This window comes from Amblyomma mixtum, chromosome 2 (genome assembly GCF_055824585.1).
Source record: "Amblyomma mixtum isolate Tamu chromosome 2, ASM5582458v1, whole genome shotgun sequence".
Classification (NCBI taxonomy): domain Eukaryota; kingdom Metazoa; phylum Arthropoda; class Arachnida; order Ixodida; family Ixodidae; genus Amblyomma; species Amblyomma mixtum.
Genome location: NC_143013.1, coordinates 110897702 through 110920419, shown reverse-complemented (window position 1 = coordinate 110920419; position 22718 = coordinate 110897702). Strand labels below are relative to the sequence as shown.

The following is a 22718-nucleotide window of genomic DNA, read 5'->3' as shown; positions in this document are numbered from 1 at the left end:
CTTTCTTCATTAACCTCACTGAGTACATTGCTGCAAAAATAAGATCAAAAACATATTGGAGTAAGCTGCTTCCAGCAACTTGGCCCTGGCAGTGAGGGAGGCGAGCAACGCAGCGCACGCAAAGGTCCTTGTAGTTTTTCGTTCACAAGAGGTGTGCATGTTTTCTTTTGCTTTTCGATATATGACCTCATGTCGCGTCGTCACTGCTGTCGTGGCCCATCATCGGTTTGTATGGCCGTGCTCTATTTTCTGTTTGCGAAAGCATGCTTGTCACTAAGCGAAAGAAGTGTGGCTTTAACGAGAAACAAAAACAGTGAATCTTGTTATCTTTTCCAGCTCGTAGAAGCCTTGGATCAGACTTCTACCGTAATGTATTCCTCCTTGGAAGATCCGTCCCTGATCTGTATGACCGGTAAGAGGACGGACATAAATCTGACCGAAAAAACAGAGACTTACCTGATCCACTTCAAAGGACTGAACGGAACTGAAGAGTAAGATGGGAGTTTAAAAAATTGGCATTGAGTTAGCTCTGGTTAAGCCTGGATATACAAGCGAAAAGCTGCAGTTATGCTTTGACGTCATGGCTGTCGCAGTTCACGCATAATGCACTGGGAGCACCACGATAACCGTGCAGGCAAGCGCGTTATATAGCCCTCCTTCCGCATGCGCAGCAACTGTGGTAAACACGCGGCTGCAAGTAGTGTCATACGAGGAAGCCGAGCGCGCGCCGATGTACTTACACTCGGTAAACACGCGCAGCGCGCGCGAACGACGTAGAAGGTCGACCGGCGAAGCCGCGCTCGGCGGCGGCTCCGCCGACCACCTGCGCCTCTCCAGTGACGTCGCGCGGCGAACTCGCGCATGCGCCGCTGTGGCTAAAATTGATCACGGCGCACGCCAGACCCGGTGTTGACTAGCCTAGTGAAGCTTTTCGCTTCAAAACATGAGACTGCTCTCATGCAAATATACCAGTTGGTAGGAAATTCACAGCAGTTACTCTATCAAGAGCATTTTTCCGACTTCGTGGCGTAAATGTCTCGTGACTGCTCGTCGAATGTGTTAGTAACAGAGTTTTCTTGGAACAGTGTGTGCCGTGCACGTGGCTCTGTCCCGCGAGAAGGATGAGCAGTGACTAGTCGAAAACTGCACCTTGGTTTTGGGATTATAGCTCAGGACAAATAAGGAGGACAGGTCCGGAAGACATTTGAAGATTCTCAATAGACAATCGCTTTAAACACCTGCGCCATGTGGAAATGGCGGGTTTATTGAAAGCAGTGGAAAAAATAACACTTAAAGCACAAAACCCGAGAATCCAGAACAAAAACGACGTATCGTCCCACCTATAATGTCACATAGACTGGGAAATGACGCTATGAAAGCTGCCACAAATCCTATCATTTGCATGTCGAGTAGCTCAAATGTCGTGTGCAGCTCATAACTTTGATCCTTATTTTACAGTTACCGGTAAAAAAAAGAAAGTAAAGTTTTCGTTCCACACAGCGGATCACAGCAGGCGGGTACGTCTGGAATCCGCACACGCCAGGTTGGCAGTAGAAATCTTCTCGGGGAGAGGTCCCCAAAAAAGTCCTTTTAAACTTATTTCCTTTCCAATGAAGAGTCGCCAGGCTGCGATGTATGCTGTGAACGAAAACAAATCTTCAAAGAACCCATCAGAGATTTAAAAGAGATGCTTCAATGGCAAAAAAAACGAGTCGCCCTTTAGTAAGCGTGATGATGGTAATGTTGTCGAACGTGTTTTAATGTTACGAGGGTCCTTCCACGCCACGTGGATATCAAAATACCTCCCTTGCCTATAGGGGATTCATGGGGGCGAAAGGGGCAACGGTGTATTTTCCGTTGTTTCATCGGCCCAGAGGATCGTGCGAACGCTGAAGTATGTCCTTAGCCGTAAGCTTCTTATTGTGCGCACAGCAGGATATGTTTTCATTTTTGCAAGGATAACTGCCAAATGGAGCCCTCTACCAAACAATTCCCAGTTTTTTTGCCATCCATAAGTGATGGGCTCATTGTCATGCACATGTTTTCTGGAGTGTCATTGCGTTCTTCAGTTGTAAGACTGTATCGTGTTTTATTGTATTATGTATTTTTAATGATATTTAGTACTAGTGTATAGACTGCATCCATGCACTTGCAATTTTTCTATCGTTTAAAGCTATGATGGCTGCTATTCCTTTATGCATCTTCCCTCTCCTGTTTGCATATACAACGTCCAAAATATTTCACAAGTAAAGAAATAAAATAAATCACTAAATTCTTTTTCTTCTAATAAATATTGCCTTTATTATTCACTGATCGCTGTTTGTGCTACTCTAGTGACAAAGTTCACTATGCAGGTTGATTACGTTCTTTTATTAAGGTGCATATTTCTCCCAGACAGTTTTAATGGACTAATTGTCAGATGTAGAATTATCAGAAATGTTTAGCACGAAATAATTATTTCACACAGGGTATTACGCATTTAACTTTCATTAGGAAAGCTTAGAAACTTGCGCATTTCAACATTCCAGAGCAGTAGAAAATACGACATAAATAGATTTTGCGGCTTTGCGAACCCGGGGAACTGCGCAAATACTGTCTCCATCTCTGAACCAGCCTTAAGAACATTTATTTCTGTCGCTCTGGACCGAAACATTTTCAGCTTTACCGACAGCTACACGGCTGCTTAGGGGACATACTTGCATACTTAGATTACGTGCATTACGCTTCATTTGTGCCAAGGTTTTCGCATAGAATCTTGTGATATATGTATAGCCTTTTCCTTATTGAAAGTTAACATTTCTTACGTCTTTAGTATAAACACCGTGATTCATTCTCGATTATTTTCCCTTTTGCTTAAGTACGTTTTGTGAACATGAAACTCAGTGCATTTCTTGAAAAATATTGTTTCAACCTCTGATGATTTTGATGCACTCTACGCCGTTAACATGAAGGCATGCTGAATGACATTCAAAATGTACGAGAATTCTTCCAAGTAAAAATAAAAATTCATTCCGAAGAAAATCACGCAACCAAACTGATTGAAACTGCTGAAATGGACTCTACAATAAACGTCCTATCAGTCAAATTAGTCTCAAAAGTCACTACAGCGCGTAACCTCTACTTGATCGCCTTTTTTTCAGGGGGTTCTCTACCTATGATTACACATGGGCGAATATCGATGTTCCCAACATTGCTACCCTTGTAATAGACGAAGGTAAATAGAAATCCGCCAAATTCTTCGTTGGTATCTTCCAATGAACATCATTCTTGGAAGTTTCGTGCTTTGAAGCCTGTAAGGTGGCGTAAGCTGGTTAGATTCTCGATATATATTTCCTTTCGTGCCCTTCTGACATACGAATTCAGCCAATAATTTATTCACTAGCCTGATATGCAGACCCAGTTCGCCACACAAAAAATCGAGAATAAATTCTAATGTGTGGAGCAAATAATCTACACCCAAGTATAAGGCGAAGAAAAGGAATGCGGAGATAGTTAACACATTGCCAACGAATGAAGTCTGTGCAATAGTCCTCATCACATGTCCTGGGGGCCTATGGCTCATAAAAAATCTACCAAAACGCAAACTACATTGAATAATAACCACCAGTCGAGCATGTATATTATCACACCGTACGGCATGTTGTCCTTATTGTATTCGCAGATGTAATACAATACAATACAATACAATAAAATACAATACAATACAATACAATTTATTGAGCACTTTTTCGTACACATAAGTCTTCTGGTCAGCCTAAGCACAAAGCGCTTAATGACTCACCAAGAGGCTAGAAAAAAAGTAACGTAGTTCGCGTAAGCCTTGTTGCGTTCTGTTTACTGGGAGAGCACTGTTATCTTTATTTTTGTTTTATTTTATTATGTACGTTTTATCTTGCTTTTCAATAACACACTTGTTCGACAGCGTACAGCCGTAAGGTAAAGCTTATGCTAGGTTCACCTTTGTTCGCCAAGAAGTACCACTATTTGTAGCTCAGTTGTGACTGGTGAAAGAGGGCGTTCCGAAAGGTCGCTTTTTCGATGGTCTACAAGGATCAATCAGCCTTGGGCTGAGGTACTGCAACAACTTCAGCCTGCAGTAATACGTTTCGTACAGCTTTTCCCTATGTGCCTGCAGGAAAGCTCGACTTCAGTTCTGTGCTTCGGCATGCGGATCTCGCTCCACGTCTAAACAGTGCTCAGTGCTTTCGAGACGCTCTCCTTCCTGTCGTCGAGTAGGGTGATATTAGTTCAATCGGACAATATCAGATGCCTCATGCATGGATGCTTACTTGTAAGACGACGTTACTAAGGGCAGAACTCGTTACAACCCGAGGGCCTTAAGTAAAAAACTGCCGGTGAATTACCATTGACTCTAGCTGAATATAGTCAAGACGAGATTGCTGTGGCTTACCGAAAATTTGGATGATGTGTACTTTTGGGACGCCGAACGATCTTGCGGCAGGGTGACACCGACCATGATCAAAAACTGGAGGGTCACGGAAATGGAGCAGATGAGGACATTGTAATGGCACATCGGGAGAACGTTGGCGGGTGGTTTTAAAGTCAGCGATGTTCTACATCTTGTAACTTTTTCTGGAATTCAGTGCCTCGTTTTCGTTGCATTCTTGAAAGGCCACCCCTGTGTCTACAGTCCACTAAGTAGGCAATAACCTTTCTCAGTGCTTCACTCCACGCTATGGTGATTCCCGGCATTTCGCCCACTCTGCTGAAGACTGCGTCGTTTCATATGTGAGAACAAGCTGCGGGGAGGCCACCATCCTACGGATAAAGCCCTACACAAGCATTCCATGTATGCGAGTGACCACCTATGAGAAGCAGCACTTATACGAGCGGGTAGAGGTGCCTCGTTGAATGATAAAGACGTTGTTTCTCACACAAGGGCAGAGGGCTCCGGACGTCGAGATTTCCGCAGATCCCCTAAAGCAGAAGCATCTCTCACACATGCAGCAGTGCTGAGTTCCGGAGTAGTGGAGCCGGGCATACTGTGACATCGCCTAGCCTGTGTTCTGCATTGTAATCCGCTGGGGAGAGTTAGTTTACCATGGATGAACCTGAAAGCCACAACTGTATTCAGGAGCATGCCGATAACTCATGTGCAGACCCATGATTCGAAAATTTGGCTGTTGAGCGATTCGCATCGGGAGCATCTCGATCTCCGGAGGAGGCGAAAGACGTTTTTCCTCCGTCTCCATCCTTGATCGCGTCGTTCGAGATCAAAGAGAAACAGCGCTGCATCGAGAAAGGTAAATTTTACGCCATAGGGCATAAAAGAGAGGCGCCTACATCCAGTCATGATAATCAGATCGCTGAAAGTTTCTATGTAGACGTGGAATCGGCAATGAGCAAAGTAAAAACACAGTACACGGTACTGATAGGCGACTTCAATGCGAAAGCAGGCAAGAAGCAGGCTGGCGACCAGGCGGCCGCCGACTATGGGATAGGTTCTAGGTTTAACAGGGGAGAGTAATTGGTAGAGTTCGCAGATAGATATAATTTACGGGTCATGAATTCCCTCTTCCGCAAACGATAGAAGAGGAAGTGGATGTGCAAGGGCCCCGATGATGTGAGTAGAAATGAAATAGACTTCATACTGTGCGCTCACGCTGGCATCGTAGAGGATGTGGAGGTCCTCGGAAAGGTGCGTTGTTGTGAACACAGAATGGTAAGGTCTCGTGTTAGCTTAGATTTGAAGAAGGAGTGGAAGAAACTAGCGAAGCCGAAGCGCATTAACTAGGTAGCGGTCGGAGGTAAAGGACTGGAATTCAGGATTTCGCTACAGAACAGAAATTCGGCTTTAAGTGAGGATGACGATATTAATGTTCAAACAATGAGCGAAAATCTAACGGCTGCGATAACGGAGTGCGCTGTAGAAGTAGCCGGTAGGATGGTTGTAAAGAGTACCGGCAAGCTATCTGAGCATACGAAAGGTCTGATTAATAAACTCCCACTTATGAGAGTGTCTAACCCTGCAGATAGATTAGAACTAGCAGACCTACTGAAGCTGATAAATAAGCGCAAAGTCGCCGGCATAAGAAAGTTTAATATGGACGGAATCGAGCATGTTCTAAAGAACAGAGGTAGCCTCAAAGCGGTGAAGCGGAAGGTTGGCATAGGTAAAAAAAATTATGCGTTAAGTGACAAGGCGGGCAATGTCATTAGCAATGTGGATAAGATAGTTGAAGTAGCCAAAGAGCTCTACGCAAATCTGTACGGTAGCCAATATAATCAGAAACCTAACGAGAGACAGTAGCGCACATGAATGCGTCCTCCCGTTAGTAACAAAATAGGAACTAAAACAGAAACAACAAAAAACGTAAGTAAAGAAAGCCTTAGGAGCAATGCAAAGGGAAAAACAGCTGGCGAGGATCAGGTTCTTTTGAAGGACGGAGGGGGATTGTGCTATAAAAACTAGCCACCCTGTGTACACAATGCCATATGACCTCAAGCGTACCAGAAGGTGTGAGGAACGCTAACATCATGTTAATTCATAATAATAGGGGCGCCGAGGTGTTGGAAAATTACAGACCCGATCAGCTTACTTTGCGTTGCTCACAGGTGTTTACTGAGGTAATTCTTAATAGAGTCAGGACAACTTTAGACACTAATCAACCAAATGTTAATTATCGCCACTTCTGTTCGCATTGTACTTAGAGCCGCTATGTATCAGTATTCTGCACAGTAGTGTTATTCAGCGTTTCCGGATTCCAGACGTTGAGCTCAAAGTATTAGCTTGTGTAGATGATGTGGCATTTTTCTGCGCAGAGAGGCCTAGAGTGGACTAAGCAGTTCGCTTAAATGAGCACTCCGGCACAGTCTTGGGTGTCTACATAACCATTCCAAGAGTTGCGGTCTGTGGTTTGGGTCGCGTGGATCTACAGGCAGTTGACAATTGTGGCGTGGCACGGACGTTTGTACTGACGAAGTACCTTTGCGTCCACTTAACGCGTACAGGCATAGTTACAACTGTTGGAAAGATCGCCCATCGGATGTGTAGTGCAATACTCAATCATTTGTGACACACGGTCTGTGAATAGTGAGTAATGCTACCGCCTGCAACTTATATTAGAAATTAGAGTTTTGCAGATTATTCACTGCGCCAGATTAACTGCGAATATCATCTCCGACAGGTCAGCGCGGCTGGGATACGTTGTCTACTTATACAGGGTGTTTTATCTAAGACTTCACGCAATTTTTAAAAATAGGCTTTTTGAGCTAGAATAGCGCCTTTTCGGCATAGCACTGTCAACGGTGCAGTACATCAGAATGCAGTCAAGAACTCCTAACTAGCAGGATGTTTAACGAAAACTGAATGGTTAACTTTCTAACTATTACTGTAAGGTTCCTTAATTACTTAGAGGAGTGTAGCCCACCGCAAATAATATCCGTGTAAGTTTTTGGAACTTCAAAACCGCGGTTACCCTCGGCTCTGTGGCCAACAAATTTTGCCTACATCGCAACAAAATACATGAGCTTTCTAGAAGCTCGCAGGTAAAGCAACCTCTCCGGGGCGCGTAATTTGTTGAAATAGCCAAAACATGTTGGGTAACCGCGTTTTTGAAAATTCTAAAAGCTTATATGGCTATTACTCACAATGTGGTACACGTCTCTCAATAATTAAGGAGGCGAACAGCAATAGTTAAAAAGTTATCTATTCGTAATCAGTTAACCACCCTGCTACTTAGCACATTTTAGTTGCATTCAGGCGTATTGCACCGCTCACAATTCTATGCCGCAAACAGCTCTCTTCCAACTCAAAAAGCCTAGTTTTAAAAATTGCGCAATGTCTTTGATGAAGCACCCTGTATATGCGACAGATTTGTGCCCGCTTTAATTTTTCTTTTCACCACTCTTCCCACCCGATACTTCGGGCGCTTTCGCAGGCAAATTTAGTTAATGCTTTGTCCACGCTAACTGTGTCCTTAAACTTCTCTGCACCTCCTTGTTTGTAGGCTTTATGAATCAGGTATACTTTGCTTTCAGCTTTCTGGCGGTCCGTTTTTCAAGAAATCTTTTATTTTCTGTGTCGCGAAAACATTTGTACAAAGACTTCATATCGATGCTTATCCCTCCTATGTACCGCTCAATCTACTTGGATCACCCACTCGCGACTTTCTTACACAGGTTGAAAAATATTACTTTCACCGTGCACTAACTACTTCTACCACAAGCTACATGCGGAAACATCGCCCGTGACGTCTTGGCTTCAGAAAAATCTTTGCTTTGTTGTCTGCAAAGTGTAGCCTCAGTGAATGGCTGAAATAATTCAGCATTGTTTCATCAATCATAAAAATGAAATTTTGCTCTTGGGCATCTTGCAAGCAAAGCAGACATTTGGGCTAGTTGGTGTGAATTCATGGTGGAAAAAACAGCGCAAACTTAGACAGAAAACACAGAAAAGAGGGGAGACACTACAAGCGCTGACTCGCAACTAAGGTTTATAAGAAAGAACAGAACACAACATATACAAAAACCACCCACGACTGCGTACGTCATAACAGATTACGTGCAAGCGTGCAAGATAATCTAAACAGAAGCATCGCGCGTATGCACCCGGTTATTTAAGTACCTAAATTCCAATTCTGACAAGGCCACTGAAGGATCACTCACGCACCGTTTGCCGGTTTTTCGGAAAAAGAACGCATCCATCAGCTCCCGGGTTACCTTATCTTGGTGGAAAAAAAGCACGTCAGTTTTTGGGAAAAGGGGTGTGCATTTGCAAACCCGGCAGTGTGCGGGAAGGTTGTCTCGCGTGTCACTGCCGAGTAGGTTGCGGTGCTCAAAGAGCCTTACATGCTTTTTTTCCTGACGTGCTTTTTTTCCACCAAGATAAGGTGACCCGGGAGCTGATGGAAGCGTTCTTTATCCGAAAAACCGGCAAACGGTGCGTGAGTGATCGTTCAGTGGCCTTGTCAGAATTGGAATTTAGGTACTTAAATAACCGGGTGCACACGCGCGATGCTTCTGTTTAGATTATCTTGCACGCTTGCACGTCATCTGTTATGACGTACGCAGTCGTGGGTGGTTTTTGTATATATTGTGTTCTGTTCTTTCTAATAAACCTTAGTTGCGAGTCAGCGCTTGTAGTGTCTCCCCTCTTTTCTGTATTTTCTGTCTAAGTTTGCGCTGTTTTTTCCACCATTCATCTTGCAAGGGATTTTGAAAGAGCGAGTTGATTTCGCTTCTCATACCGTGCAATATATTACCCGAGTGCAGTACGTTGTTGAACCTCTTGGCGTGTTTCTTTCTGATTAGACTATATAGTTTATAGAAAACTAGAATGATGGACCGGCACGGTGGATCAGTTTTGACGAAATCTAAACTCTGCCAAATGAGTGTTCATCTCCCGGAAGTGTATGAACAGACAGACTTTAAACTGAAGTGGCACTCCCTCTTGGTGGTGTGCTAAACCTTACTCACCGTCTTGTGCAATGATGTTGTATCTTTTTAGGATGTCTTTCGTACCATTTCCTTATAGCTTTGTTATTAGTTCTCGTGGAAGCAACAATGTTTGAATATATTAAATGAGATGTTTATAGAGGCGGTTTTTATTGTCTACGGGCTGCGGTCGCGCCTCGAAGTGTGGAAGTCCTGGGTATCAGTGGCTGGCAGCTTCGAAAGAAATTAATTTTATTTGTTATTTCTTGTGTCATCCACATTTTGGAGATCCAATTTTCCTAGACATCGGATTTCATTGCTGCTGCGCCATATAATGCTTTCGTATTATTAGCTTGTAAATAGAGGACAGAGGCAAGCTTGCTCAGCATGGTCGCTAATGTCATTTCTCGCATGACTGCGCTCCTGCCATATCGCATGTAAGCAAGTGGCCTGACGAGCTTTAAGCGAAGTTTCTAAAGCTGCCTAGATATCTTTTCCATAGGTATGACACTTCCACATTGCTACGTGACGGCAAGCCGATGAAAACTGGACATGACAGATGTTGATGGCATGATTTAATGGCTCCTGGCCTAGCGCAAGAGCTACTGTCCACGCCACTGCTCGCTACATTTTCTTCGAGTCCGTGACATGACACAGGACCATCAAGCCTTCGTCTCAATCACAAACTCGGAGATGGGCGTTGACGATGTGAAGAACGACATGTCGGCGGACGTGAAACAGCGGTTGACTGGTGAAAGGAAGAAGGTGAAGGGCTTGTGGCCACGAGACATGACTAGATGATCTGATGAACACTGGTCCAAGAAGCTTTCACACCACAGTTCACCTGGAGCAGATGAACGAGGCCCATGGGCGCACCGAACTGCACTGCACGGGGGCTGTGGTGTCACCTGTAGGCCGTTCCTCGGGTCTGGGAAGTCATTTGCAAGGTAACATCGGTGTCGTCTGTTCGTTGTGTCTACTGGTCACGGCGGGGGACCGAGATGGCGTGCACGGCAAGGTCGGCTGTGGTCTGACGGTCTTCGGTACAGCCGGGCGGTGCGGATAGGAAGACACGGCCGACGACCACGGCATATGCAGGACGCCGAAGCTGCAGGACTAGCATGGCGATGATTACCCCGCACCTGACGCCGAACGTTAAGCGAAGGCAAGCCGATGAGAACAGGACAGAATTGCTGACGGCGATGGCATGATTTAAAGGCTGCGGGTCTAGCGCGAGCGCTCTTGCCCACGCCACGTCAAGTTTTGTATTCTCCTAGGTCATGGTTATCTATCACATTGTCCAGACGATCCAGACCTCAGCTCCAAATCCTGCCCTCGCGCCTGGAGGAGAGGCAACTGGAGTGTCATACATTGCCATGGAAAAGGTATTTAGCTGAGCAGGATTCCACTATCCCCCAGAGAAAAAAAAAGAAGCTTTTTTTTCGGTTCTTCACACAATTCGGCCACCGACGCAGTCTGTCCAAAAATTATTTTTTTTTTCGGCCACCGACCCAGTCTGTCCAAAAATTGTTATTTTTTTTAAATATCGGGTCAACTTCAATAACCAGGTGCGTTGAAGTAGTTGAAACTGAAACGGACAGGAGTTTCCGACCCCTGCCTTTGCCTTCAAAAACACGGCGTCAATAGCCCTTTCTTGGCTCTAAGTACTACTGCACTGCACCTCCAGCAGACTTAGATCCGCATGTGTGTAGTCTGCATTCTGCTTGTTATGTCTTTGGCAGCATTTCGGGATACTGTGCTGACCTTTAGTACCATTGGTCAATAGTTGGCGGGAAGGGGTAAGGTCACAAGGCCAACCATGCGTTTGGCGAAAATATAGTTTCAAGTCAGCACTTGTGTTTTGTCAAATCTCTCCTGCCTTGCAGCGTGCATAGCGCGATTCAACCGCCTTTAAAAAGCCAACTAGTCCCCATCAGTACCATAGCGATCACCTACAGGGATGTAATAAACGCCATCGTGCACATGCAACTCATGATAGCAAAATCGTTGCTGCATTGCTCAGGATAAGAGACACTCCTTACGTTATCCTGCCCCATGCGATCCGTGTTTTTTTCGAATGAAGTCAGCTGTACCGATCTCTGTTTGGCAATGCACTACAAATATGTTGATTCAAATGCTTTTTTGGTCTTTCTTTCCAGACTACAGAAATCCAGTCACCATCACGGTAGGGTACACAGACTACGAGACTTGCTATGTCGGCATTTTGCCTTTTGGCGACACAGAACGTAAGAACCGGCTTGGTATACTCACCATGCCTTCTAGGTTTTCTAAGATTTTTTGATACTGAGGCACGAAACGACACAACACAGGAGAAGGCGTTTTTGTAGCCTTATTTAACTAGGCCTTTCTGTATTCGTTCCAGGTGTTGTAGAGTAGAGGACATGTGGTAGAGCTTAGAGTCAGGATCTATATCTACACCTATTTCATACCCCGGCATTGAAACTAAGTTATAAAAAATTATCCTTCTTTAAAATTCACATCTGCATTCGAGAATCGGCTCACTTCTTAAAGTTGCTGAAACGTGTTCCTGAAATATGCCACGAAATCTATTTTGCACATTTATTGTCGCATAGGGTAAACGCTGGGGATTATTGGGGGTTATTGCACAAACGTGGCACAAGTTATTATCGTGTTTGTCAGTCTTTCGAAACCACCGCAGCACGGCGCACACTCAAAGCGCAAAGAATGCCTGGAACGCATGCGATATCCCTCAGTCAGTCGATCACCTTCAGAAGCCAAACACGCTTGGGCTCCTCTCATACCCTCGTAATAGAGTGAATCAGCTTTGGTCAGCGCGCCTCAGTGGTTTCGCCTTGTGTGACGCATTGCATCTAATACAGGGCCCCACAGGCGGTTAACACTCTAGTTTGCCAGCAGAAGGCGAGAAAAGTTCGGAGACGAAATTGGGCAGAATGCCCTGTGAAAAAGACGAACCAGGTAATCAGCATAAATGGGGAAAGAATGATACTGAGAGAGCCATTCAGACGGATGTAGTTCGATATCTACTAATTTTAGAGAAGCTGAGCTAACGCAGGCGATAGTGGCGGCACCTACAAGCCAGTTAAACGCCTGCTGCAATCGCAAATGATGATGTTTAATATAAACAGGAAATAATTTCAGACGGCGGTATCTGGTACTACCGGCAATGTCTCATCTCATCACATCTACGTAAAGAAACTCTCTTTAAGCTCAGTGAGAAATACTTTCTCTATAATGTGCCTCGTTTGTACCTGCCTTTAATATAACTTCAGATCTAGGTACTTAGTAGTAAACACCTATTGCCGTAGTACAGAGTGTTTACATTAAGCTAGCTGTCCATAACGTTCTAGTCACGTTGACGTGCATCTCAATCTTATGTGATGTTTTAAAAGTAAGCTTTCATTATCCGTAAATTTGCTAAATCTGTGAAATAGGCGTAGGGTATGTTCCACCGCATTCATCGTGAAAACTAGACCACGGTCAATTAATCTGGGACAGGGGTTAGCCGCCTCCACTACGGCAGCATAACAATGCTAAAAATAGCACGCACCTAGTCCCTTACCGGCCACCCCGAGTTATCAAAGTATGTAATGCAGGCGGCAATTCTTCTCTTGGTCACAGTTTTTTTGTGAATTTGAACCCTGTGCGTTGCTGGTAATTCCTTTTCAGAGTGCACGTTGATACTTGATGTAGAATTCGTGGACGATGTTCCTCAGCGGTGCAACGACGGCTTTGCGAACGTCTGCGGCGATGGGTTTCCCGTCTACAACAAGGATATCTGCGAATTTTAACGCATGCTATTATTACTGCGCAATTCATGTGCAATGTATTCATGAGGCAGAATGTGGTCTCCGCACTGTTGTATGTGAACGTTCGCGGAGCAGTGCAATAAATAAACTTCGCAAATGCGAACAGCAAAAGCACGGAACAAAAAAAAACATGTCTTTGTCAAATAAACAAACGAGGAAGCAGTAAAGACATACAGGTTTGCTAGGGGCCGAAAACGGAACATTTTTGCGGCGAAGACTCAGTTCTGAAGCTATGAGTATTGAAAAGGTAGGTAGTATTCTTAAGCTCGAATTGCGATAAGTAAGCACTTTGATTGACTGCCAGAAGGTATGGACATGATGGTAAATTATTTTACTCCCAAGTCAAACCGGGATTATATTTTGACGATATCTACTAAGGAACATCAAGAATCACTAGAGTTTTTGATCGACCTGGGTATCTTGATATTGATCACCTGGCAGAAACCAAAGTTAACCACTATGCGTCAGATGTGTTCTACCTTCAAAGCTAGCTTTTTACTTCTTTCGTAACGGCTTGGGGTGATGGTGCACATTGATATCTTAAAGATAAATGGTACGTAGAAAGAGTTCCTAGCGCCTTTACTGCAGCTGAGGAAGTAGCTTTTTGCTTAGTATTATAAGCGACGTTTTTTTGGACGCGGGAGTATGTCGCCGTCCTAACGATCATGAATTTTTTTTTTCACTGATCATAAGGAATTTTAAATCACCACAATCAAATCAATGCAATAATGCTCGGAACCTCCATACTCGCATTCTTGAAAAAAGAAAACTCTAATTTGACGGTTTTTGATGCTTTCGTGCAGAAAGCACAACTGAAATTGCGGTTACTAGTTAGACATTTGACGATATCTACTAAGTAACATCAAGAATCGCTAGAGTTTGTGATCTACCTTGGTATCTTGATATTGATCATCTGACAGAAACAAATGTTAACCAGTATGCGTCAGACGCGTTCTACCTTGAGAGTTACCGTTTTTACTCCTTTCGTAAAGACTTGGGGCGATGGTGCACATCGAGGTCTTAAAGATAAATTTTACGTGAAAAGAGGAGCTAGCGCCTTTACTGCAGCTGAGGAAGTAGCTTTTCGCTGAGTATTATATGCGACGTATTTTGGATACGGGAGTATACCGCTGTCCTAACGATATTGAAAAATATTTTTTTTTTACTGATTATCAGGAATTTTCAAATCACGACAATCAAATCATTCCAATAATGGTCGGAACCTCAAAACTTACATTTTTGAACCAAGAAACCACTACTTTGACTGCTTTTGATGCTCGCCTGCAGAAAGCAGAATAGAGAATGTGGTTCCTAGTTACACCAGGAAAAGAGGTAATGGGCATTAGAGTATCTCAGTCCTCTATCGATGGCAAAGTAGTAGAACACGCAAATAATAACTTCATCGCTGAAGCGACAGAAGGAAAGGTTGTCGATTAATATTTTAAGTACTACACGGTACCGAACGCAAAATAAACGACAAATCAAACAGCTAGAAGAATAAAAATTATCGCTAACAGGCGGTTGGACTAGCTCATCCAGAACTTTCCTTTGTTAACACTGTTAACAAAAACGTCCATTTATGCTTTCATTAGTTACTGGAACCATTTAATAGGTTTTATGCCAGTTCCATAAAAGAGGTTAAGATCAAGTTAAGGATCTGGAGAATAGCTGATAACGGATGTTATAATGAAGCTATCATGAAAGGGCGTACTTGGTAATTAGTATAATCGAGATATAGAGAGTGGGGACTTCAAGACGTAATATAGGGCTCATCGTAATATATTTTTCGCCATGGTTGAGGTACGAAATAAGCAACATTTTTACATCTATTAAATTAGCTTAGTGGGCTTGCTTTCCGTTTTCTCTCTTTGCCTCTTATGCCGATTCCGCAGCTGAAGTGCTAAGCGAACTGCTTGGCGCCAAAACTTTTGAAATCCAATTGGGCAGCGCAAATAGCCTTGACACATTTTTCCTTGAAGTGAGAGTCACATGTTGACCGCTGTTTTTCCCTATCCACGTGTTCGTAATGGAGTCCCAGGCTTATCAGCCATGTCTCCCCTGACAGCAGCGGGAGAATTCCCGTGCGGTCGTCAAGTTTTCACTCAGAGTGAGCGGGCATGCATTCAAAACATTTGAGCCATCAAACATTTTTTCACATATTCCATCGCCTTCAAAAGTGTTTTGTAGCGTTTGCCGTTAATATATTCCTCCCCGAAACGAGAGCTACTTCGAAACAAATCGAAGACACATTGTCGACAGTCACCTAATTCATTTTGTGTTTAAGAAAGAATTTTTGGGCTTGTTTGTAAAGTGGTACATGTGCAGCACCAGTATTATCAATATAACTGTAGCCTCCTGCAAAAATATCTTAGCAGTTCGTTCAAGCGAAGAAAAAAATAAAGATTTTCCTTTTCGGAGTAATTGTTTCTCCCTCTGTCCACGCCTTGAAAGAGCCTTTGAGGCTCTGAGTTTTAAAGATGTATTTAAAAGCGAGAAGTTATTTATAAGCTCGGTGCATTTTCCTAAACCGCCGGCAATATGGAGAGACTTGTTGGGGAGGACTGCATTTAACATTGACCTAATACTTTACATGAAAATTTCATACGCAGAGCTCAGAAACCAAGTGCGTTTTTCCATATACATTTATATATCTACAAAAATATGAAGGAAGATTTCAGTGCTCTTGTAAACCGCATCCAGAGTGAAATCAGCAGAGCAATAGACCTCAACAGGCGCCAGAAAAAGATTACAATTTGTACGCATTTCAACACAAACCAACTGCAGAGCGCTAAACCGCGTACCAGTCGCCGAACATTGATAGAAACGGGTGGAGCATTCATGCTCCGTTATAGTGGTACTCTAGTGGTAATTTTCTAGCGTGACTGGGGAGAGATAATTTTGTAGGGAAGGTATAAATGGCCCGTTTGTGGTTTTATTGCCAGCGCTCTTAGTTGACTAACAACATAATAAGCATAATCACGGGAATCAAAGAACAGTTTTCATGGGTTCTAAGAATGCTGAAGTCAGAGTTGCCGGGACATCTCCGGCTCGTCTGATTAGTGCCGACGACTGCCAACCCCCACCTGACTGATAAAACGCTTCGAACTGATTGTCAGACTAAGGATGTCACCATGCACCGATAAATTGACTTCAGGCGCTGTCACCAAAGGTATATACAAAACGGCGCTCGTCTCCGACTTTTTTCTTCTCCTGTCAGGCACACAGAACCACACGCAGGTGTAGGTCACTGCAGGTGCAGGCAGGGTGCAGAAGCTCCGCGCTGACTCCGCCATGGTTTACCAATGTAAGCTGTGTCACCGAAGGGAACAAAACGATACTTGTTCGTTAATTCAAATTACCCTTACAAAAATAAATATCAACTTTCTTTAGAATTTGTATTAACATTCTATTGACTCTAGTAACCTTGTAGTAACTTTTACATTCTATCAACAATTGTTCATACAACGTTGATAGAAGTTACTTCTTTGTATGTACTCCTGTCAATAGAAAGTTACTAGAAAATAATTTTTACATTCTATGTACCTTTGTCAATACAAAGTTGGTAGACTGTTACTTCTTTGTATTTACTCCTGTCAATAGAAAGTTACTAGAAAAGCTGGGTGCAGTTTGACACGTTGAGAGAAGTAAATGAACAAACTGCATGGTGTTTGAGGTGATTAACACTATCTTGTTCGCATAATCGTGACGACATCTTACCTGATTGCATGGTGGAATCTGTTGCAGCTAGTCAACAATTTCACTATATCGAAAAGCGACCAACATTATTCGCAGCAAATGCGTTTGGAATGTAATCAGGATATGGGAAAACGATTTAAAACAGAAGATATATTCCATTTTAATACTTTATGTCCTTTACGGACTGCTGTGAGCAGAAATACTCTAGAAAGTGACAAAACATTTTCGGTCATGCGAATAGATGCCTCAAATCATGTACTGTAGGCGAACACTTCAAAGCTATGAAAACAACCTTGAACACGAAACAAACATTACACTCACATTCCCTTAGCCAAGCATATTCTATTAACATTCGTTGATAGGAAGTTCATACAATTTCCTTACTGCTTTCTATGTACTGCTGTCAGTAGAAACATGCTATAGACACCGACAGAACGTTTTATAATGAGAATAAATGCCTAAATTAATTAAGTACTCTAGCCTAACATGTCAATGCAACTAAAGCAACCTTGAACACGAAACAAACATTTGCAGTCACATTTTCTTAGGGCATATTTTATCAACATTTGTTGATAGAAAGTTCATACAATTTTCTTACTGCTTATATACTGCTGTCAATAGAAATATACTACGAACCGAGAAAGCATTTTGGTGATGCGAATAAACAAATAAAAGCCTAAAATAATCAAGTACTGTAGCCGACAACTTCAAACCGGCAACTTAACTAACCTTGAAGACGAAACAAGAATTTGCAATCACATTCGCATAGCCGAGCACACTGTGGATTTTTAGAAATTTCAGTTCAATTTTCTCAATACTAGATTTACTGCTTTTGCATTTTCGAGTGCGGGGAAAAGGGCAAAGTTCATAACAGAACATTTATCCCGAAATTCAGAAACGTGCCTTGAATTGAAGACATTTAGTGACAATTTTTGATTGTATAAAGTCTACGAAAAAAGTTACCAGCAAACGAAATAATTTTGGTACAAAGTGAATGAATTCATAGAATAATCAAGTATTATTGCCTCGCACTTCAAGGAAATTAAAAGAACTTTAAGAAAAAATAGGAGCTAGTGACATATTGTGTTACATAAGCGCAATGATGACTTCGTTACAGCGAATCAGTTTCGCTGATGGCTCCTTCTACACGAAAACAATGCTTTCTGCTGCGTATTCGTCCTTAAATTCTGTACTCAGGCAGTCATTAAACAGATTTAACATTTCAGAACTAACAAAGAATTTCAGCAGAGCTGTACAACAATTCTGCCAATTCGAAACACGTTGGTGTTGCTATTGTTGTAATTCTTGATAGGTCATATTTTAACGTGCAGTTGAACAGTGATGTACCGTACGACGGTGCTAAAACACACTAGCATTAAGAGCGTTTCGCTCTGCGGTTTCAGAGGGATTATTGTTGCGAGCTACAAAAAAATTCAAGTTTAGCATTGCACCGATGTGTTTCCACACTCATTGAATGACACGTTCTCGCTAGCCCAAATGGCGCCCAAATTATATCACCAGCTTCCTGAACCTGCACCGCAAGCACACTTTCCCTGCACACTGCCCGCCATGCAAAAGTGCCGGTACACTATGCCACTCCACGTGGGAGCGCCCAATTTAAACCCTCGCCCTACCCTCCTCCTCGAGCGACCAGCAATGGCTGATCGCACGGGACTGAAAAACCCCACGCGAAAAGGGCCGCACCCCGCTTCGCGCTCTGAGTAAATTCTGTGTAACGTGTGCAGGCTTACAGCTTCGAGAACTCAAGTTGCTTCGTTCCTCAGCGACTTTACATGCGAAATTTCAGGCAAGGCAATATTAATTTTTATTCATGTTCGGCGGCCGATACTATAAAGAGAAGTATAGAGAAACAAAACAGGTAACAGCGGCCCGCTGTACTCAACTGCGGTAACAAGGGCTTTGCATGAGGAAGGTGCACGGCAATTGGAGCACTATAAGCCCTCATTCTTGACTTGTTACATTTTTCGGTAGTACTGAGCCACAGAGGAGCTTCCAGTATGGAAAAAGCTAGGGTGAGAGCAGCCCCCACTTTGAGCACCGCTAAAGCACAGGCGCAGTGCCTCTTCCGCATCTTCACTTGCATATGCTTGTATCGTAAATATCCCTGTTGTTTTGGTTGGAGACTTTAACATTGATCTTTTGACAAACAGCTCCCCGCGACGTCTTTTTTGTGAAGCCATTGATGCATTTCTCTGCACCAATGTTATTCAGTCACCAACAAGAATAACCTTAGAGAGGGACTCATTATTAGATTTATGTGTTACAAATCATGAGTTATCAAGAGTGCTATCAGGTGTGCTTACATTTGATTTGAGCGACCATCTGCCTATATTCTGTTTTTTTCCTCGGGCGATAAAAAAAAGGAAGCAAGTACCAACTCCCCAGATAGTATATCGCAGTTTCAATCAAGAAAACTTAGCTAGGTTTAGATCCATGATGGAAAGCACTGCCTGGAGCGAAGTTTACAATGAGTTAAATCCTAGTATAGCGTACAATATCTTTCTTCAGTTAGTAAAAAGCAAATATGATACTGCATTTCCTTTGACAGTGGGAAAAACTCACAAAAAGTCTCGAAAGCCGTGGGTTACGAGAGAGTTATATCGACGAATTCAAACCCGTGACAGGCTTTTTGACAAATTCATCCAATCAAAAGATCCAGTCATACTTAAGGAATACAAAAAAACTTAGAAATAAGTTAGGCTCTGATATTAAAAAAGCTAAGAAACAGTATTATCAGAATAAATTTTCAGCAGTCTCCAATTGCCCTAAGAAAATATGGGATTATTTGAGCGACCTCATGGGAAGGGCGACAACCCATATTCCCAGCACATTAACATTCAATGGTGTTGAATACAGTGGCGATGCTTTGGCAGACAAGTTTAATGCTCATTTCCTATCCTCTGGCGAATCATCTCAGAAGCAGGATAGAAATCATGAAATTGCTCAGTATATTGCCTCTCCAATTGGTAGTTCCATATTCTTGAATCCTTGCAGCGAACATGAAGTATTCACATTCCTTAGAAGCCTAGACAAATCCACTGCGGCAGGCGCTGATGAAATTAAGGCCGAGCCTATTATTGCTGTTACCGATCTAATTAGCTTGCCCTTGCAGCATATATGTAACAACGCGTTAGTTCAAGGTATATTTCCAGATGGTATGAAAATTGCCAGAGTGGTTGTTTTACACAAAGGTGGCCCTTATGACAATATAAACAACTACAGACCTATATCTGTACTCCCTTTGTTTTCTAAACTGCTGGAATATTTGATCAAAATCAGACTGTGTAAGTTCTTTGACGACCGACAAATTTTTGTTAACGAACAGTTCGGATTTCGTGAGAAGAAGTCAACAGAAATGGCATTGCTTAGTATAAAGGAAAAAATATTTTCTAATATGAATGACAAACAATTTACAGTTGGACTTTTTTTAGATTTCAGGAAGGCATTTGATTCAGTTAAACATGATATTTTATTTTATAAGCTACCGTTTTATGGCATTCGAGGAGTTGCCTTAAGTCTGATCCGTACTTATCTTTCCGGTCGCGTGCAGTACACATGTTTGAATGGTCATCAATCACAACCTGGTCAATTAATATACGGTGTTCCACAAGGGTCTATTTTGGGTCCAATATTTTTCATTCTTTATATCAATGATATAATAGCCATCCCTCGAACTCCCACAATAATTTTATATGCAGATGATACCAGTGTATTTTTTTCTGGCATGAATCTTAGTAATATTCAGGCTGAGGCAAATGCATGGTTACAAGAATTGTCTTTATGGTTGAATATAAATAAACTAGAGTTAAATGTTAATAAAACAAAGCTTATTGTATTTAAGGCACGTAACAAGCCTGATAACAGTGAAATTAATCTTACATTCAAAAATAGCGTAATTGAGCGTGTTTCTTCCTACAAATTTTTAGGCATAATCTTTGAAGAACACTTGAGTTGGACCCTGCATATTAATAAGATTCATGCCAGCATATCAAGGTCATTATGTGTATTATATAAACTTCGAGACCTTGTTCCGAAATGGCTGAAGTGGCAGTTATATTATATCCTAATTCAATCACATCTTCATTATTGTTTACTTGTTTGGGGATCTACAACGAAAACTAACCTCACGAGGCTGATAACATTACAGAAAAAAGCAATGCGATATGTCGAAAACCTTGCATACAATGATCATACAGGTTTGTACTTCTCTAAGCATTCTATTCTAAAAGTCAATGAATTATTTGAGTTGAAACTGTTTTCTTATGTGTTTAACGATTTCAAACATCATTCCACTAAATATGTTCAATTAAACTCTAGTAGTGACGCGCCTTATAAATTAAGACACGTCAGTTACAGAGTACCATTCGTAAGGACTAACTATGGAACCGAAATGCTTTCATATTTAATTCCCAGTCTTCTAAATAAACATACACAGGCCATAGAAATTATTCAGAAATCTGTTTCCCAAAAGTCCTTCAAAAGAAATGCTAAAGCTTACCTCCTTTCTCGCCCGAATGATTAAAGGGTTGTTCACACAGAAATTCTTGATGTCTCTGTTTTTCCGTCAACTCTGTGAATTCTCGTGTTTTTCTTGTTGTGATGTGCCTTGTAAATATTTACTTTAATTATGTCATTGCAAAAGTATGCACCTTCCTCCTACTTTTACCTTGTATAATTATTTTTTGTTTTTGTAATGAGAGTGTATGAAGCTCTTGCTTCTTTTGCCGCTTGTCCTGAGCATTGTGTCGGGTGCTTGGGCCCCGTCAGGCAGAGTGCATCTGCCTTTTGCCCCTGTATCCGAGACCTTGTTGTCTAAATAAAGATCTATCTATCTATCTATCTATCTATCTATCTATCTATCTATCTATCTATCTATCTATCTATCTATCTATCTATCTATCTATCTATCTATCTATCTATCTATCTATCTATCTATCTATCTATCTATCTATCTATCTATCTATCTATCTATCTATCTATCTATCTATCTATCTATCTATCTATCTATCTATCTATCTATCTATCTATCTATCTATCTATCTATCTATCTATCTATCTATCTATCTATCTATCTATCTATCTATCTATCTATCTATCTATCTATCTATCTATCTATCTATCTATCTATCTATCTATCTATCTATCTATCTATCTATCTATCTATCTATCTATCTATCTATCTATCTATCTATCTATCTATCTATCTATCTATCTATCTATCTATCTATCTATCTATCTATCTATCTATCTATCTATCTATCTATCTATCTATCTATCTATCTATCTATCTATCTATCTATCTATCTATCTATCTATCTATCTATCTATCTATCTATCTATCTATCTATCTATCTATCTATCTATCTATCTATCTATCTATCTATCTATCTATCTATCTATCTATCTATCTATCTATCTATCTATCTATCTATCTATCTATCTATCTATCTATCTATCTATCTATCTATCTATCTATCTATCTATCTATCTATCTATCTATCTATCTATCTATCTATCTATCTATCTATCTATCTATCTATCTATCTATCTATCTATCTATCTATCTATCTATCTATCTATCTATCTATCTATCTATCTATCTATCTATCTATCTATCTATCTATCTATCTATCTATCTATCTATCTATCTATCTATCTATCTATCTATCTATCTATCTATCTATCTATCTATCTATCTATCTATCTATCTATCTATCTATCTATCTATCTATCTATCTATCTATCTATCTATCTATCTATCTATCTATCTATCTATCTATCTATCTATCTATCTAT

At 41.7% G+C, this 22718-nt stretch overlaps 1 protein-coding gene across 1 annotated transcript; it reads left to right on the top strand.

Annotated features, from left to right (window-relative positions):
- Positions 1–341: 341 nt before the first annotated feature.
- On the top strand, positions 342–13208 carry LOC149360570 (uncharacterized). Its single transcript, XM_089569326.1, has 4 exons — positions 342–491; positions 3141–3214; positions 11556–11642; positions 13066–13208. Exons 1-4 carry the CDS (start codon positions 370–372, stop codon positions 13185–13187), a joined length of 405 nt encoding a protein of 134 aa, XP_089425452.1. The 5' UTR covers positions 342–369; the 3' UTR covers positions 13188–13208.
- The last annotated feature ends 9510 nt before the right edge of the window (positions 13209–22718 follow it).

Coding starts and splice junctions, on each gene's coding strand:
- LOC149360570 (XM_089569326.1), top strand. CDS start 370: ATGTATTCCTCCTTGGAAGATCCGTCCCTGATCTGTATGACCGGTAAG. Junction 492..3,140: donor GGACTGAACGGAACTGAAGA/GTAAGATGGGAG, acceptor CCTTTTTTTCAG/GGGGTTCTCTACCTATGATT. Junction 3,215..11,555: donor TACCCTTGTAATAGACGAAG/GTAAATAGAAAT, acceptor CTTTCTTTCCAG/ACTACAGAAATCCAGTCACC.